The sequence below is a fragment of the Melanerpes formicivorus genome, unplaced genomic scaffold (genome assembly GCF_026170545.1).
Source record: "Melanerpes formicivorus ecotype bairdi unplaced genomic scaffold, bMelFor1.0.p_v2 SCAF_4, whole genome shotgun sequence".
Lineage (NCBI taxonomy): Eukaryota > Metazoa > Chordata > Aves > Piciformes > Picidae > Melanerpes > Melanerpes formicivorus.
In genome coordinates, this window is record NW_027142356.1 from 23,512,550 (window position 1) to 23,532,314 (window position 19,765).

Below are 19,765 nucleotides of genomic sequence, written 5' to 3' on the forward strand. Positions count from 1 at the left end.
GAAAGCAACAGGACCAGAGGAAAGGGTTTCAAAATGCACCAGGGGAGGCTCAGGTTGGGTGCCAGGAAATACTTCTTCACAAAGTGGGTTATCAAACACTGGAACAGTCTGCCCAGGGCAGTGGTGTAAACACGATTCTTGGAAGTGTTTAAGCAGTGTGTGGACCTGGCACTTAGGGACATGGTTTAGCATTAACCCTTCAGTGCTTGGTCAAGGGTTGGACTGGATGATCTTTGAGGTCTCTTCCAACCAGATGTTTTCTGTGCATCTGACTTAGCATGAATGTTTTCAATAGCAACTCAAAATTATAATGTATGGAAGAGCTGTTACGCATAAATCTGTCTTACTCCTGTCATAAAAGCAAAGATGTAAAATATTTATCTTCTGTTAATGTAGAGCACAGAAAGACTCAAGAGGTCAAATGTGCCTCTACTCGTTTCCTTTTGCTATGAAGCACTGGTCTTAGGTATGGAAGCCCTGTATCAGATCCACTAGATGGTGCAATCCATCTTCTCCATCAATTGTATGTGAAGTCAATACATGCAAGTAGTCCATTTTTAAAGAGGAAAAAGTCAAACTTAGCACTAATCAAGGAAAGGTTACTGTCAGAGAAAGGCACCAAACCAATTACTAGGGTTCAGGAAAGATCTAGGCCTGAATCTTACACATCTTGGCAGTTATCATCTCCATTTTCAAGAGAAATACAATTTTGCCAATTTCAGAGTATATTTTCATAGTTCAACATATGCAAAAAAAGTAATCAGAACAGCATGCTTTACATGATTTAAGTAACATCAGCACAGAAATCTTCAAGCCAATTGGAGGTTAGATGATTTACTGACTAATAAGAGTGGCATTCAGCAACATGGTAGCACTTAAAACCTAAAATTTGGCTGAAGTATTTCATAGGTGAAATCAGTATCCACTAAGACTTGAAACCCACACCTGCATTCTGACACTGCCCTTGGTATCCACAACCTTGACCTAAACCTGGTTAGCTTTGTGTCTAATTCCCATTCTTGGTAAGAGATTAAATCAAGATACAGAAATAGAAAACATTACAGCCAGGTAAGGAGGTGAACAATCTCAATGACAGGCTACAGCCTTGATCCGTATCACCTTGGGATTGTATTTCAGCCCTTGTCAAGTTCCCAAATGTTTGAGATCTGCTGAATGGAACTAGAGATTAAGGATGATCAAGTTGAGTGCCTGTGGGTGAGAATTAGAGAGAAGGCCAACAAGGCGGACATCCTGGTAGGAGTCTGTTACAGACCACCCAACCAGGATGAAGAGGTTGATGAATTATTCTATAGGCAGGTAGGGGCTGTCTCAAGATCACCAGACCCTGTTCTTATAGACAATTTTAACTTGCCAGATATTTGCTGGAAACTTAACACAGCAGAGAGAAGGAAGTCTAGAAGGTTCTTAAGAGTGTATGGAGGATAGCTTCTTGTCACAGCTGATGTGTGAGCCTACCAGGGGTAAGGCAATGAACTGCTGAAAGAATTAAGGTGGGAAGAAAAGAGGGTGTATCATCTTTGGAAGGAAGGAGAAGTAACCCATGAAATGTTTGAGGATGTTGCTAAGTCATGTAGGAAAAAAATTAGAGAGGCAAAAGCTTAGACTGGCCTCTGCTGTGAAGGACAACAAGAAATGCTTTTATAAATATATTAATGGCAAAAGGAGGGGCAAGGACAACCTCTGCTCCTTAGTCTGCAGCCAGGTGGGGGTTGGTCTCTTCTCCCAGGCAACCAGCAACAGAACAAGAGGACACAGTCTCAAGCTGTGCCAGGGAGGATGTTAGGAAGAAGTTCTTCACAGCAAGAGTGATTGGCCATTGGAATGGGCTGCCCAGGGAGGTGGGAGTCACCATCATGGGAAGTGTTTAAAAAGAGACTGGATGAGGCACTTAGTGCCATGGTTTAGTTGATTAGATGGTGTTGGGTGATAGGTTGAACTCGATCTCAAAGGTCTTTTCCAACCTGGTTAATTCTGTATTCTGAATCACTGAAGAAGGTTCTATGTTGTTTATCACTTCCTTGCTAAGTGTCTATTTAACCATGAAGAATTGTGTGCATTGCCAAGACAAATTCTAGGGTACAGTGTTTCACTAGCCTCTCAGAAAAGGGAACAGGTGCAGTGCTTTCTGCTTGGCAGGCTGAGAAAAATTAGAAGACCTTCAGAAAGTAATTAGTCCACTTTTGGCTGACTTTAGTGGATTTTTACTCCCAGCAGTTCCTACTTTTTCTCCTCAAACTTGGATTTTTTTAAATTATTTCTTTGTTTTCCTTAGGAGAACAGCTCTACCAATTGTGACAAGGAACAATACCAACTGTTCAAAAACTGGTATAATATTTCCTGACATTTGGAAAAATATCCTCATGAAAACATGTCTGCAATGATGGAATACTGTCTAAAAGGTCACTGCTTTTTTGATGATGTATCAGCCCAGCACAATCAAAATATTTTGGTTCTTCATTTCACTTAATTTTAAACATTTTCAGAAATATCTACACCTTGCTTAATAGTTTGTATAGTGTAAAGGGAAGGTATGGAATGAAAAGACAGAAACTTAGCTTGTAAACTGACTCACTTACATGGAAGTCACTAAAGACAGTACATTTAACAGCATCTTCACACAGAGATCATCGATAATGCTTTTGCCCGTTATTATTTTGTGTCATGCTTGCACACACCACTGACCTTATGGAGTGCAGGAGCCATTACTGGCACCAAAAATCCATTGTAAATGTAATTCACAAGCTGGTTACGTATCATGGGATGCGCCACCTAAGAGGACATTGGAGACAAAGACACAGAACAGTAGCAGTGAGATTTAAAACAAGACAGGGCACAGACTATTATCCAGTACCAAAATCCTTTCCCATTTGACAGTACATGTTCATTTGTTCTTCTCACTAGCATTTGCTATAAATCAAGCACTTAAAGATTTTTCCTTCTTTAAAGACAAACACAAACTTTGTTTAATTAAAGTAAGCCTACCAAATGTAGAGAAGAGGGATTTTCAATCTCCCTGCATGTTGACAAAGATGAATGGATGGACAGAAAAGGGGTGTATACCCATGCATCAAGGGAAGATTTGAGATTCTAAATTTAGCTCTTGCAACCTCGTCAGGGTCACCTGAAGGTGATTTGCCATTGTTAGCTTGTCATCTTTCATGAAGAAAAAAGCAGAAAAACTGCTTTACTGATGTTCAAGAGTAGGTAAAACAAAGTACTCTGTAGCTAGGGGTAAGAACACTGTTTACATCCCTTCTCCCAACCAGTATAAACCCAAACAGAAATTCAAACAAAACCCACATTATTAATTCAATAGGTTGGTTAAGTGTTGTATTATAGTGTTGCTGTCAGAGTCACCATTTGTTGCAGTATGGGTGTCGGTGTTTGATCACCCTGAGCACGGCTTCCAGGCCAAGGTGTTAGCAGGTGAAGATGTTTATTACGTTATACAGCAAGGTTATATACTCTATCAGAAGGCACATGTGTCACATCTTAATTGGTTATTTCCTAGTGGCATGCATGTAATTAAGGCATACAATAGGTTAAAATAACAAAACAATATTCTAACACAGCCAAACATTCTTTGGTAAGTCAGAGACCATACATAACCTTCCCTAATTCGAGCAAAGGCAAATCTTCCCCTACATCTCCCTCTTTCTTTCTCTCAGTTACTGATAGCTGTTCCAAAGCTATCCAAGAACAAATGTCCTCCTACAGTTAAGAGCTTTAAAAAAAAACCAAACTATTAGTAGAAGCCAAAAATTTACTTTCATCTTGGAGCATTCATACTGTTTTCACAAAGAAAAGAGATTATTTTCTCATTCATTTAAGAAATTAGATTTGAAAAAGTTAACAAATTCTGACTGAAGTTCACACAGACAGAAATATCACAGCTTACACGTGGCCACAAACATATTCTCCCACTTGCAATTCTTCCCAGACTTGCTTTAAAGCCCCTGTTTTGGAAAGGGGAAGAAAAAGGGTTGCTCTTTCTGTGTTGTAATCCAGGCAAAAAGGAATAACTAGCAAAAGGTCTTGGCTACACTGTCCCTTTTTAACCACCAGCCAATGTTTTTGGATCAACACAGAACAGGCCACACCACAAAGAACATTCCATGCATAGAGCAAAAATTCCTGCAGTAATTAAGCTTTCAAGAAGGAGAAAGACTATAAAGAAACTGCTCTTTCTGCTTGTCAGCTGAACCATTTAGAGTTTATTTGAAAAGCGGTTTTAAAATAATACACCCTTCAATTTGTCTGCAGTAATCTTTGCTGCTTCTTCAATTTTCAAGTAAAGGTCTTGAATATGACCTGCAAAAACAGATCTGTAGATAAACACTGCTTAGACACCAAGATGAATACTGTCTCCTCTTCATGTTTAAACATGCATGTTAAAACTCTTGTATATTCCATTTAAGTAATGACAGCTACCACTGGTTTTGCTTGTTCAATGCTTTAATAGTCAACCAGTTGCTTTACTGTATTTCATACGTCTCACTAAAACATACCTTTAAATCTACCAATAAATGTGACTACATTTCTTCAAGTAACCTAGAAATCTACAGTTTCTGTAGCATTTACTTAATGTTTTAATAAAATACTGGACAGGGCTTCCACAGAGTTTTCTAGCCTTAACATTTTTAAAATATCCTGTGCACTTAGATCAGAGAAAAAAAAAAAAATAAATGTCTAAGGGATCAAGGCCAGAAAAAACACAACAACACTGTAATCAAGAAATAATGATTAAGACCCAAGAGTGGATTCAAAACAGGCCAGTCTAAAATGAATGTACGTTTCTCAGAAGACACTAATCTTCTGCTTGGAAAGCTTTCTTTTTGCAGTACTCACCAAGAGGCAAACCAAACTATTTTCTTTTGTACACTAGTAAGACAGCTTAGGCAAACACAGAATGTTTTTCATTTCTTAAATATATGAAGTCTGTTTTCCCACATGTAAAGGCTTTCCATTTATTTTAGTATGAACAGCGGCACTAAAATGCAATTATTTTTTTTTTTAAACAGAAAATCCTTCTATTTACATAACAGAATAAAACCACCACACAAATCTACTATTTTCACCTGAAACAGTTATGATCTGAAAGCCAAAACCATATTAATTCATCCTTATAACCAGGACAAACAGCACAAAGTGTGCCCAGGCAGCCAATGGGGCCAATGGCATCCTGGCCTGCATCAGGAACAGTGTGGCCAGCAGGAGCAGGGAGGCCATTCTGCTCCTGTACACTGCACTAGTTAGGCCGCACTTCGAGTCCTGTGTCCAGTTCTGGGCCCCTCAGTTTAGGAAGGATGTTGACTTGCTGGAACGAGTCCAGAGAAGGGCAACAAAGTTGGTGAGGGGTTTAGAACACAAGTCCTATGAGGAGAGACTGAGGGAGCTGGGATTGCTTAGCCTGGAGAAGAGGAGACTCAGGGGTGACCTTATCACTCTCTACAACTACCTGAAAGGAGGTTGTAGACAGGCGGATGTTGGTCTCTTCTCCCAGGCAGCCAGTACCAGAACAAGAGGACACAGTCTCAGGCTGCACCAGGGGAGGTTTAGGTTGGATGTTAGGAAGAAGTTCTATACAAAGAGAGTGATTGTCCATTGGAATGGGCTGCCTGGGGAGGTGGTGGAGTGGCCGTCATTGGAGGTATTCAGGAGGAGACTTGATGGGGTGCTTGGTGCCATGGGTTAGTTGTTTAGGTGGGTTGGATTGGGTGATGGGTTGGACACAATGATCTTGAAGGTCTCTTCCAACCTGGTTTATTCTAATTCTAACTAATGTTGGTGTAAATTTAAAATTCTATGCCAGTAATAAAAGTACATGAACTCTACAATTTACAAACATCTACAGAATATCTATAAAAACACTCCTTCTACTTCAGAAGGACAGGCCAACCCTTCTCCATTACCTGTATCACAGCATTGCAAAATTCAAGGGAATTCATGAATTGTACCAGAGCTGGTGACAAGAGCCAGTCATCTTTCAGAAGACAGTGCCACTCTTCTCCTTTTTCTTCCAGCTTTGTAGGCAAAGATGAATAGAGGCCACTCAGTCCTGTTGCTAGCACCTGTATTTCAGTAACAGAAGAGAAATAAATTAACTGCCCAACTGCTTGAATGGCAATGCCACAAATGGTTTCTCTTACTAGTTTTAGTGACACAAGAGAGTGTTGAGATTAATTTCATTTCCTTTCAGAAGAGTGCTGTGGCAGGAAGACATGAATATTTTATGGAGCCTTCCATATAATTTCCTTCTTTCAAGAGCTGGTATTGAGGAGAAAGTCATGGAGAAAATTGAATTGTCTTACATTTTTTTAATCTGAAGCTATATCAGTCCCTTCCAGAAGAAGCCATCACTGTCATGTATCTACAGCTTGTCTTTCAGTTGATTTGAATCTTACTGCTTAGATAGGTCTATATGAAATTACTTCACTCAGAAATATTTAATATTAGAAACAAAGCAGGAAGTGCCTTCACCAACAAAACTGAAACAGCCTCACAGAGACCATGGACCTAGGTTCACTCCTACAGACTTGAACTCAGCTGAATACAAAAAACCCCAACAGCAATACTAAAACAAAACAAAATCTCCAAACTGTTTATAACTTCTCATTTTCCTCCCTTATTTGAAGGGATGGAAAGGAAGAAATAATAATAATAAAAAAGACTGAGTTATGTTCCTGAATAGACATTGTTTCCAGTGATATTAAGGCTTATATAAGATTTATGTAGAATATCAATGAAGTACAAGATTGTATTTTTAGTTACAATTTTAAAAGCACATTTCCAAAAAGGTTTTTTAAATTTTACTGAACATATCTAGAATATTAGTAACTTCACTCCAAGTTTTTAGTTATTGAAGTTATTTGAAGCTGGAGACATTCTAAATATTATTCACAGCTCATCCTTCTGATGTGATTTTATACACCATAAGGATAATTTTGAAGATGATCCTTATTTTAATGGGAACATTAAGACCCAGCCTGATGGAAATCTTTTTAGTTTCCATGCAAAAGACTCTTGAAAGAATTTTCCTTTTTTTTCCACAAAGGGCACTTGGAATCTACAGGGCTAGACAGTCAAAGCTCAGATGAAACACAACTGTTTTATCTATCAGAAAACAAACTGCTGACAATGTGCAAGTCAAAGACCAAAAGTTCACAGAAAGGGATTCAAGTTTTGATCATATAGAAGCATAAGCAGGTATAATTGTTAAGTCATCCAGTCAGACAAACGCTGTCTTCCAGAATGCCTTCGGTTCCTAAATCACAGTCTTGAAGATGGATCCCTTCTGGCATATAAAGATACTAAGATAAATATTAAGGGAGGAAGTGGAAAATACTGTGGAAAAATCACTATTTTCGCACATTGTGCTACTTTTTATACACACATATCTATACACAGATACATAAAGAAAGATGCAGGTGTTTAAAAACCAAGACACTAAAGCCATTGAGCAATGCCAATCACATTTTTCTAACACCAGAACGTTTTGCTTCTCTCTCTCATGGTAGAGGAGCACAAGGCCTATAGAACTACCCAAGTAACCTGCACAAACTTACACTCAAACCCAGGCTTCAGACAGTTCCCAGAAGGAAGACATTTTGAAGGAAGAACCTGAATTTCTTTTTTGTTACAACCTGTTAATTAAAAGACACTTCATTTTCCATTGTCTGCCTACAGTTTAATTGCTATTCATAAGCACATACTTACACTCACAGCAAGAAGTAGGAGTTTCAGTGCTGTCTACAATTCTTATTTCTCCTTAGAAAGTTAGTCCTTAAGAACAAGAAGCTATCCTTGAACCAAACATACTACCCTCCACTAAATAGAGCAGTTAATTCACAATCCACATCTCAAAGTGAAGAGTTCTTTAGTTTGTTTGAATTATGGTATAAATAGGATTACCATTTGAAATTACTAACAGAACTTCTCACATTCTACAAGCAGTCACATAGAACAATGCATGCATATATATATATGCACACTACATTATGGAGTTTTAATCAGTAAGATGATAAATGTAAATTAAAATCAGAAATTAATCCAAAAGGGAAGGAAATAAATGAGTTCATGTCCTGGAAGGACAAGACTGGTTTTATTTTTTGTTCTACTCAGAGCAGTGGCCTTTTAAACTTCTGATAACATTTATCATGTCAGTCGTACAAGCTCATCCACTTTTATAGGTCCATTCTGCTTTAGATTTAAAACTGCAGTAAGGTAACTTTGTTTATTAAATTTGGTCATTTACTTGTTTGACATCAAAAGTTTTTTACTCATGTATTAAGACTAGTTTGCCAGGTATAACAATGCAACACTACTACCAAGTTTTGTTACAGAGTACAACATAGCAAGATGGTGTTCAGCCATAGAAATCTGCAATTCTGTAATGAAGAGCAAGTCTCCTTTTTATCTTGCAAAAATAGTACATTTCTATACAACACTCACACTACTTCCACACTATTTTTTGAACTGATGTTATAGTGGGCCAAGCACATTTCACTTCAGCTAGCACTGCCACCAGAGACAATAGTCTCAGAGGACCTTGTTCTCATTTCTTACTCCCTTCACCCTTAAAATACCATAGGGCCTCACAGTGAGACAGAGCAGGTTCCCCTCCCACCAAATTCTGCTGTAATTTCCACCAGTTTCCCAATTTAATTCACTGTGTAACTGCAAAAACACTTGGGCTGTCCCAAAAGCACAAGACACTGGTATGGAAACAAAGAGCAAGCCTGCATTTGGCAGTAGGGCTGTCTTAAACATGACAAATTGTAAAAGAGTTGTTAGAAGGAACAAACGCGTTGCAATACATCTTTAATCAAAAGTGACAGAAAAAGATGAGAAGAATCCAAGGGAGACAGATTAGTTTTGAAGATTAAGCAAAACAACAACTTACTGGGCAAAAATAGGTGTTTTCTGCTATGTGGTTTGCAACAACATTGTTTTCTGCAGACAGAGACATTATGAAAAGCAGTGCATCACGGGCCTGTTGGCCTACTGTTCCTTCTCGATGGATGAAGGGAATCAACAGGGAAAATATGAGGAAATTGGCAGCTCCTTGGTCCTCGCTGGTGTGGAAAAACAGCTCTAAAATGGAAGGATCTTTGGCTATTATAGAACATAACTGGTTCAAGAGGATGACCAACTCTGTTTCCACTGTTGGAGTGGCTGTTCCTGAACAGGAACTCAGCAACATCATCAAAGGCTTCAAGATGGGTTTATGATGCAGCAAAGGTTGGTGAGACTGGGTTACTAGCATTTCATACATTTTGAGTTGCTCCATTTTTGTTTCATCAGTGAACTCTCGCCGCAGGCTCCAGAGGAAAAGCTTCTCCATGATGTTTTCTGAAACCACAAACTCCAGAATAGGCCCCATTGAGGCATCCTTCGCTTGCTCCTCAATTAATAAGAAAAGCATGTGCTCCACGTAGTTCTGAACAGTGCTGGCCTCATCAGGAGAAATTGCCCCATACTTTGCCTGAATGTTTTTCAAAGGATCATGCTTCTCTAAGATTTTCAGAACCTAAAGATAAACACACACAGTTATTTCAATGATTATTTTTTTTTTTTCAAAAATATGCACTTACCCCTATAAGGAAGAAAAATAATAATCAAAATTCTTAACACAAAAAATTGCAAACTTGTTTCAGGCTTTTAGTTTTTGTCTGTCCAGCTTTCTGAAATTATTTTTCACGTTTGGCATGTACAAGGCCAAAATGCAGTGCTTTTGCTCACTTTGGGGAAAAGAAAAAGAATTATTTTCTTTTATAAGCACTCAAATTTGCCACTTGTCCCGTTGCTGAAATCTTGGGGTACTCTGCAGTATGTATAAACTACATTCCCTTAGACTTCAGAAACTGTGTTTCAGCAACGTTTGAGACAAATTTGTCACAGAAGGGATTAAATGAAAGGGCCTGCTCTCCAGCCAGAGTAACTGCTCAGCAGTATCAATATCATAAGACGATTCACAGCAGTAAGAGCTGTGGAAGTCCACAGAGCTGATGTTTCCTTGCCATCACATCTTATATGGTACCAAATGGCCACTGATGTTCATATAATCCTGCAACGTTAAATATAGATTTAGGACTGAGCAACAATTGTCATCCTAGTATCCCTGAATTAAATTCTGGTTTGCACATAATCAGTGAAGATCATTGTCTCAGAAACAATCACTGCCTTTAGCCTTTTTATGGAGGATAATTGCCCCCAAAGAACAAGAGAAACAGTGGCTCCCATAATGTAACATAACATAACAGCATCACTACAGCTAAATGAGAAAAGGCAACTCTTGAATGATGGTTCCTCTGACCCTGGAAATACCACCATTGCTCAAGATAGCCAGAAACAGCAAATGCAGCAGCACAGAAATCAGTTTTACATAAACAGTTATTCATATTACTGCAAAAATAATGCCTTTTATTGGGGTGCTCAGAGCAAAACATCTTTGCCGAAAAGTAATGATAATCCTGATGACACACACAGAGTTTTCAGAATAGGATAAAGGTCAGAATCTACAACTGTCTATCCATAATAAACAACAATGCATACAGCAGCATACTTTACAAAAGTCAGGCAAGCCTTATCCAGCACAAGGAAAGGAAGCACAGAGGTTTGCAACAGGGTACAAGACAGAGTGAATGACTAGGAAAGCCAATAAGATGATCTAGACCTTCCTTGAGGTATTACCATGTCCTACCCCTACACATTGAGATGAAAATCTGCAGTTCAGTGTGTGATTAGAAAAGCCTAACCATACCGTGAAGGTGAATTACCTTTGCATTTTGAAAACATTTCAGTGTCATCTCCTACATTCTTCATGAAAGACATTTGTTTCTGAGCAATTGAGGATTATCCCAAAACAAAGAATGTAGCAAATTCCTATTAACACAGCCTACTTCAAATCAATAAAACTAATTAACCTTACCTGTGCCCAATGCGTTCTAAACACTATCATGCATGTTTCTGGGTCAACACCCTGCAGGCTCGGAGCCTGACGATTTTTGCTGACACTGGTTCCAGAGGACATTATAGATTTTCCAAGAGTCAAGCAAATGGGGCCATACTGGATTCCTTTTCAAAATCTTGTCATTAGCTTCAGATTTTCAAGTATCATGATGAGAGTCATACTGTGTTTTGAGCTTTGGTATCCACAGAAATCTGTTTTAAAAACAAAACAAAACACACCAAACCACACAACACACATAAACCTGTGCACATCAAACTGTAGCATATTACAAAACAGAAGATACTTAAAGAGAACACTAAAACCTTTTTCCTTTCAGTTTGAGAATACATTTCTTTTAAAGGAAGTTATATGGAACCATACTCTCATGATAATAGTTTCTAATGCTCAAACTTTTGAGATCAGTGACTGAATTATGGCACTACTGAAAAAATAACAGAAGCTCATGCAGTAAACATTTTATGCAACTCTCCCTACATTTCTAGTTCTTCATTACCACATTTTTGCTAACTGACCATGTGTCTTTTTAGAGCCACTTAGTAACACACAGGTTAAAAAAAAAAAACAAGTATAGGTTATTTCTCTATCTCTTTAAAACAATATTCTCACAAATAGATATCATTCTCAGATATCAGTTTATTCTCACAAATAGATATCAGTAGATATCAATCTCTTTCTTAAAGGCACAGCCTCAAACGGTCACAGTTACAAATACCTAAAATTTTCTGCCAGAAAGCTTATCATAAACTGTTGAAAATACCTGTAGAACATCATAGGCAAGTAAAAGAATACATCTGTATCCATACTGAAGCAACCAAACCCAAATAGCATAAAAAATATAAAACCTTCATATATCCAAAGTCAAATAAATGGAGATGTCATATTAGATGATTATGTGAATGAGACCAAAAACTGAAGGATTCTTTTTATCCATTATTTAATATCCTAGATATCTGAGTATCAAAATAGTCACACACCTGCAGGGGAAAGTTAAAATAAAAGAAAGATAGCTGCTACAGTGTGCACTTCTAGTATGGACATTTTTTCTTTGTGAGGGACCTCCGGCCTGGCGGGCAGGAAGAATGGGCGTCATTTACCTGGCCCCAGGGGAAGGGGAAGGCAATTTTGCACTTTCGAAGGCAGCTTCGTTCCTTTGTCTTTCCCCATTCAAACCTCGACTGATGGAGATGGGGGAACAACTGCGAGCATTTTGATTCAAATTGGATCCTTTTCAGCTAGATGACACTACATCAGAACATCAAGGGCTGTACTGCAAACTCTAGAAATGTCTGTGCTACCACCTCCAACCTGATCTCCTTCTATGATCAGGTGACCCGTCTGGTGGACGTGGGGAGGCCTGTGGATGTGGTCTACCTGTGGGGAGGCCTGTGGATGTGGTCTACCTGGACTTCAGCAAGGCCTTTGACACCGTCCCCCAACAGCAAACTGCTATCTAAGCTGTCAGCTCGTGGCTTGGACCACTACACTCTGTGCTGGGTTAGGAACTGGCTGGAGGGCCGAGCCCAGAGAGTGGTGGTGAACGGTGCCACATCCAGCTGGCGGCCAGTCACCAGTGGCGTCCCCCAGGGATCAGTGCTGGGCCCCATCCTCTTTAACATCTTCATTGATGATCTGCATGAGGGGGTCGAGTCAGTCATCAGCAAGTTTGCAGATGACACCAAGTTAGGAGCAGATGTTAGTCAGAGGGAAGAAAGGGTCTGCAGAGGGACCTCGACAGACTGGACAGATGGGCAGAATCTAATGGGATGGCATTCAACAAGTCCAAGTGCTGAGTGCTGCACTATGGCTACGGCAATCCCATGCAAAGCTACAGGCTGGGGTCAGAGTAGCTGGAGAGCTCCCAAACAGAGAGGGACCTGGGGGTGCTGATTGACAGCCGCCAGAATATGAGCCAGCAGTGTGCCCAGGTGGCATCCTGGCCTGCATTAGGAATAGTGTGGCCAGCAGGAGCAAGGAAGTCATTGTGCCCCTGTACTCTGCTTTGATTAGGCCGCACCTTGAGTCCTGTGTCCAGTTCTGGGTCCCTCAGTTTAAGAAGGACATCGAAACACTTGAATGTGTCCAGAGAAGGGCAACAAGGCTGGGGAGAGGCCTTGAACACAAGCCCTATGAGGAGAGGCTGAGGGAGCTGGGATTGTTTAGCCTGGAGAAGAAAAGGCTCAGGGGTGACCTCACTGCCCTCTACAACTATCTGAAAGGTGGTTGTAGCCGGGAAGGGGCTGGTCTCTTCTCCCCGGCAGCTAGCATCAGAACAAGAGGACACATTCTCAAGCTGTGCCAGGGGAGGTTTAGACTCGAGGTGAGGAGAAAGTTCTTCACCGAGCGAGTCATTCGTCATTGGAATGGGCTGCCCAGGGGGGTGGTGGAGTCACCGTCCCTGGAGGCGTTCAAGAGGAGATTGGATGTGGCACTTGGTGCCATGGTCTAGTCATGGGGTCTGTGTTGATAGGTTGGACTCGATGATCCTCGAGGTCTCTTCCAACCTTAGTTATACTGTGAACTAGAAAAAACTTTTAGGAAGGTTTCCTTGAGCTGACGTTGCATGTATTTCGCATGGGCCATTTCCTATGTATTTACCAGCACAGATACCACCCCACTGCTTTATAAAGATCTTCAGAAATATGTGATTGATAAACTGTAAAACAGCAAATTCCTCCCCAGCATTTATGTACTCTAACACCTGCACCTATCAGTTTGCTGCACATGTGTATTGTATGAATGCACATACAAACACAAGATTAAAGCCACTTAACATCTTTAAGTAATAAAGAATCACACTCAAAAAAAAATCATTTGTTGCTTGGTGGCAAAAATATTTTAGCAATATTCAGTCTAATAGTTCATTCTGAATGTTCACTCCTACTACACAGTCATCAATAGACTGTACAAAGCATTAAATACAGAACAAAATATAGTGAATTTAAATTATTAGCTGAAAAGAACCTGCTTGCAGTAAATATTGACTTGACAAGTTCACTTGCATCTAGCCCAGCTATTGGATCAGAAACTTAAGAGTAGTGAGAGAACACAGACATTATCCTCACAGCAGCCAATACTATGACTTTTTAATCATCTCTAAATTAAAAGCAATAAGACAGCAACACACAGACTGCTATGCACAGTAACATTCCTAAGATCAAATCAATTCCCTTAAGGAAGGAAATATTTCAAGTCTGGAAAGCATTTTGGGATGCTGGGATCTCCTTAGTAATACAAAACACTAATAGATTGTGTAGACTTCAAAGACTTCAAACTCCTGTAATAGTGTTTCAAAAAGCATACAAAGCTTTTGACAACTTAATTGGTCACAGAGTAAATCCTAAAAACAACAAGCTTGTTTTAAAAAGGAAAGTAATTGAATGGAAAGAGATACTATCTTTTAAGATATATATCAATCTAAAATTAGCATGAAAGAAACACAGAAAGAATGTATTTAATATAAGCAGACTTTGTTACTAGATTAGTAGGTTTTCTTGACTATTTTGCAAGACTAATTGTGCCATAACTGCAACATTATGTGAAGTAAAATTTCCAATTAAACAAAGCAAATGATATCACCATATTGAGTCCAAAGGCAAGAAAATAATTTCTTAAACATTTAATGGAGGAAGCAGTAGAAGTGACCTTGAGCACCACTAAGAATAGAAGTAGCCATTTATCTTAAGCAGTTGTTGGTTAAAATTTTACAGTAATTTAGCCTTTCCTCTCTGGTAAATCTTGATCAAGATGTTATCCCACTATTTGATAGTCCTCACATAAAAATACACCTCTTCTGCAGTCCATTAAAAAATCTGCTTCTGAACACCACAGCTCAGGTTAGCACTTAGACCCAGCCACACAATAACAGAACCTTCTTAGCAGGTAAATCTTTCCACAATTCAACCATATCTTATCTATCAGACATTTAACCCTATTACAAGGTCAAGTCCACTTACACATGCCTTCTAGAGCTATTTCAACTGCCTGTGTTGACATCACTTAAGTCTCTAATCCCTTCTCTACTGCACAAGGTACCTGCTCCTCCTGCCAAGGGTTTGTATATCTAACAATCTTCATGTGGATCAAGAAGCACCAGCATATACATCACACACATGTGGAACTAAGGTTCAAATGATGAACAAGTCATCATCTCTCCTAAAATTTTCCCATATTCTCTGTGTAACTGGACAACAGCTTTTGCTAGTAGGCAACTAATTTGCACCCCCATAAACTTTGTTGTTTTCATGTTAAATAGTGTTCAGTGTGGGCTTGGTTAGTCGGTTGTGGGTTGTTTGGGGTTTTTTCCTGCAAATCTGGCCATCTGTTGCATATGCAAACATGCTAACAAACATTTGCCTCTCTCTAAGCAGCAAAGTTATACAGTCATATGCACAAGTGTACAACCATGTCTGCACAGTCTCTTGTTCAACTAAAACGATGGGAGGAAGACAGTAGAAACCTTCAGTACAACTGAGGCTGTATCCAGTTCAAAAAATAAGGCAGTCCACAGCTGTGTTGAGTAGCTTGAGATTAATGCTGAGATCAAGACACAGTCATTGGACTTGTGGAGGATACCTGCTTTCAGTTTTCTATCAGAAGTCTGTACATTAACCTTTTCTTTTTACACAGCTAATTACAAGGCTGAACTCCCCAGGCAACAGAAGGACTTATTTTACTGCAAAGTGCACTGGAAGAACAGCCTAGCAGAGAATTCCTTATGAAGCTGATTCCCACTGGAGTGTCTCTCTTTAAAAGTTTCACTTCTGAATTTAAAAAAATGGCACAGCAATTTGCAGGACTGGGGCTTCCCAGATAATGCACAACATACAGACACAAGGTACACTGCCTAATCTCATAAGGTAGACAAAATATGCTGCAAGGCTCTGCAATTTAATTTTCAAGGTTGTCTTCTGCTGAAAGGCTGAGATGCTGTGTAATCACACACTTCTCAAATACAAGTGTACCCCTGTTACCAGACACAGGATGCTTTTGCTCTACTGGCCAAAGCTTTCCACCCTGTCAGTCCAGGCACACAAGAGACAATAGAGGGCTGGATAAGAAGCGTTGACAGCAGTGAACAAAACAGCATATATCAAAACATTGCCATGGCCCAGTGTAGCATAAAGGGGCTTGAAATTAGACAAATTCAAAGAAGCAGAGGGAAATTCTATGGTCTTATGCACAGCTATGCAATCACTTGTCTGCAGTCTCTGATAAGTGGATGAGAGAGGGTAGGAGAAAAATGAGTTTAGCATGCCTCAACTTAGTTCTAGCTTAAAAGGGACCTTGTTCAGGGATGGTTAATTTTTGATTGAAAAGAAAGCCTTCTGCATAAATTTGTTAGCTTTTCTTTAGGGACTATTATCAGGGAGAGGGTTTAAATTTTATTAACAAGAGTGTTTCAAAAGAAGACATCAGTCCTTTCAAAGGAAAGGATTCATCCCACTCACAGTAATTTTTGCTACAAAAGCAAAGCTTATGAAGAATAGTCACATTCCCACCCTTAATGATCCTATAAACCCACCACCAGAATGCAGAAGGATTACAGTTTGCTCACTGGAGAGCACTGTGGTAGGGAACAGAGCATATGTTAGTGGCTAAAAGCCACTGTATCAGAGAATCCTCTTTTTGGTTAAGTATTACTTACCTTCAGAAGCTCTAATAGCAAGAAAGCTGCAGTAGATTACTAGAGGAACAGTTCAAACTACATGAACAATTATCTCCTTCCTCATTTGTTCTTCCATGTTTGAACACTGCAGTCTGTCAGCTGCCCTATCCTTTGCCTATCTCAAGCAAACATTGCACATCTAACCAGCTTTTTTCAATCTATGTTTCCTACCAAGTATCTGCAATGACACTATGCCTTCCATGTGGGTGGGAGAAGGTATGTTTTACACTGATAAAACTATCTGCCTAGAGGCCTAACAGAGAACACCACCACAAATTGTAAAGAAATGGAGTTAATCAAAGTATCAATCTGTTCTCATCAAGCACAATTTAATACAACCTAGCATGAAAGCAAGAATGTCTTGCGACTTGCCCCCACAGAGACTGCCTAACAAGATCTTTCTCATGAGAGAAACTACACACAGTATGTTTTGTAATGAGACAAACAAAAAAAAAATCTTACTGTCCCATCTATGGTTAGTCTGCTGCAGTTAAAAACTGCAATTAATCTTTTCTCCAATCTCCAGCGAGCTACATTACTCACATGTTTACTGCAGACTCACATTAGCTCACACAACTAATTGGGGTACGACTAACCTCTTCATGTGACCTATGTAATCCTAGTATTATATGTTAGAGGATCCAGGTTATGGCGTTAAATAAATACACGGTTCTCCAAACATAGGAATGGGGGACTGCCCCACCCAGTAAGAACGGCAACAGTGACAGGCAAGAGGCTCACCTGACAGCGCCAGTTCAGCAGTGCTGCAAAGGCAAATAACAGGATCAGCTCACACTGGCAGCCGATACACAGGAACACAGACTAAGCCAAATCCCAAGCCTTCAGAGACTTTGCTGCATGGATCAGACAAAATGAAAGGCCAGCTTTGTAGTATGGTCCAAAATACATTGATGGGTTAAATTAAAACTATACACAGTGGGTCTGGGAAGGTATACAGCTAATCCACAAAGATGATTCAATAAAGGGCATATTACCAAGGTTGGAAAATGGCAATGACTGCTCAAGAAAGAAAACACTTGACAGACCTTGACCTCCTCAAGGAGAGCTCTGTTTATCAGATACACCACAGGGCATGTTTATCTACCACATGCATTTGCACATAGGCAATTTCACTGGAACTCAAAGGCATTCAACCACCAAAGTTACTCTTGCAGGAGTCTCAGGAGGAATGAACTACACATTCATATTTTTAGGTCATAAATCTTTGCAAATGTAGTGGTATGACTTGTTCCTAGAGAGAGATAAACTATATAATAAAACTGTTTCTCTGTTGTATTTATCTCCTCACATTTGGCCTACCAAAGACAGGCAACAATTCAGTATCAATTAGTGGTTGAAAACAAAGATTATGCTGGTTAAAAACTTATGAATAAAATAGCAGCTAGGGTTCTTAAAATCCAAGATGGATATACATCTATTCTTGGTAGCACTCAGGCTCTGCATGACTGAAGTATCTTGTCTGCTCCTAGCAGATTACTGCTGCAAAAAGCATATTAACACCTTCAAGCAAACAAACAAAATCATTAAAAATAGTAGCTTGGTAAATTTTATTCCTACCTATATATGGAAGAAGCAACATGTCATCAAGCTGAAGTCAGCTCAAAGGCTTTAGCTTTGCTGGCTCATTCCCAAACAACCACCAAACCCAAGAAAAGCAAATTCACATAGAAACTCAAGTCATTAAAGCGTCTGAGGCCCACAGACCAAAACACTCAGTCTTACACTGTATGAGATTGGCATTACAAGCAAAACAAAACTCTGTTTAAAAGTTTATACTGTGGATACACTTTCATACCAAGCTTCAAAGAGAAAGAGGACAACACCAAAGGGCAGAGCACACATCACTGAATGAAAGCTGCCCAACATTCCATGATTTATGGGTGAAATGTAGGATTCAGCAGCTATGCCTACACTAGTAATTTTGTTTGGTCAATTGAAGTGAATTATCAGGGAAAATTTGTTGTTGCAAACCTCCCTCTACTGAAAACCTGTCAGAGGGTTTATTTAAAAATTCATTACAACCCAGGAATGGGAAGGAGCAACAGATCAGAAAGCAGACATAAACCCAACTTTGTTGTGGTTATGCTAGTGGAAGAAATCAAAATTATTCCATGCAACCTTCAACATCTGTTTTGCTTTCCAAGATAGTTCTGACGTCTGTGTGGTGTACAACCTTGGAACAAACACACTCATAATTTAGGAAAACCGCAGGCTTCTCTAAAACTGTGGTGCTGAGGTGAATGGAGCTTCCAAGAAGACCTTATTGTGGCCTTCCAGTATCTTCAGGGGGCCTACAAGAAAGCTAGTGATGGACTTTTTAGGATGTTAGGTAGTGATAGGACCAAAGGGAATGGAGCAAAACTAGAAGCAGGTCAATCCAGATTGGATGTTAGGAAGAAGTTCTTCACCATGAGTGTGGTGAGACACTAGAACAGATTGCCCAGGAAGGTGGTACAAGCCCCATCCCAGAAGGTTTTCAAGGCCAGGCTGGATGTAGCTCTGAGCAACCTGATCTGGCGCAAGGTGTCCCTGCTCATGGCAGGGGAGTTGGAACTAGATGATCCTTGAGGTCCCTTCCAACCCTGACAATTCTATGATTCTATAATATTTTTTACAGTTTTCTGGAATTTCATTTGTGTGTGTGTGTGGTTTGTGGGGGTTTTGGTTGTTTTGTTTGGGGTTGGGTTTTTTTTGAGAAACTTAAACCAGTGCCTATAGCTAGAAATGTATAATAAATTCATAGGAAATTCAGTTGCCTATTGTGGTGGGATGGAAGGTAAGGCCGAGAAAGCCTCCTCCCTTCCCCCTTGTAAAGTAAAAGGGAAAAAAAATTGACGGGAAAGGAAAAAAAACTCGCAAGCTGAATTAGCAAAGCAGTGGAGCTATATTTACAAAGCGATGTAGGGTTTGCAGGGGATTATTTACAAATTTACAATATCTACAATATATACAAAGATATACAACAGAGTAACACAGAAATGAGAGTGACCCCCCCCCCTCTGGACAGAGGGGGTTCCCCACCTCCGCTCTCCCCTCTCTCCCCCCTTTCCCCAGAGTGGGATAGGAAGAGAGAGAAAAGAGAGGAA

General features: G+C 39.7%; 1 protein-coding gene across 5 annotated transcripts in view; it reads right to left on the minus strand.

Annotated features, from left to right (window-relative positions):
* The window catches only part of FHIP1A (FHF complex subunit HOOK interacting protein 1A), a 104,946-nt gene that overhangs the window by 36,695 nt on the left and 48,486 nt on the right, over positions 1–19,765 (minus strand). For 4 of the 5 annotated variants that reach the window (XM_068137304.1, XM_068137302.1, XM_068137305.1 and 1 more), the window contains 4 exons: positions 10,952–11,184; positions 8,924–9,550; positions 5,934–6,092; positions 2,704–2,790 (listed from right to left, as the gene is read on the minus strand). In XM_068137304.1, coding sequence (XP_067993405.1) covers positions 2,704–2,790; positions 5,934–6,092; positions 8,924–9,550; positions 10,952–11,053 — 975 coding nt within the window. In that variant the 5' untranslated portion in view covers positions 11,054–11,184. Of the gene's footprint in view, positions 1–2,703; positions 2,791–5,933; positions 6,093–8,923; positions 9,551–10,951; positions 11,185–17,399; positions 17,513–19,765 lie in introns of all 5 variants that reach the window. The other variant, XM_068137303.1, reaches the window with a different exon arrangement.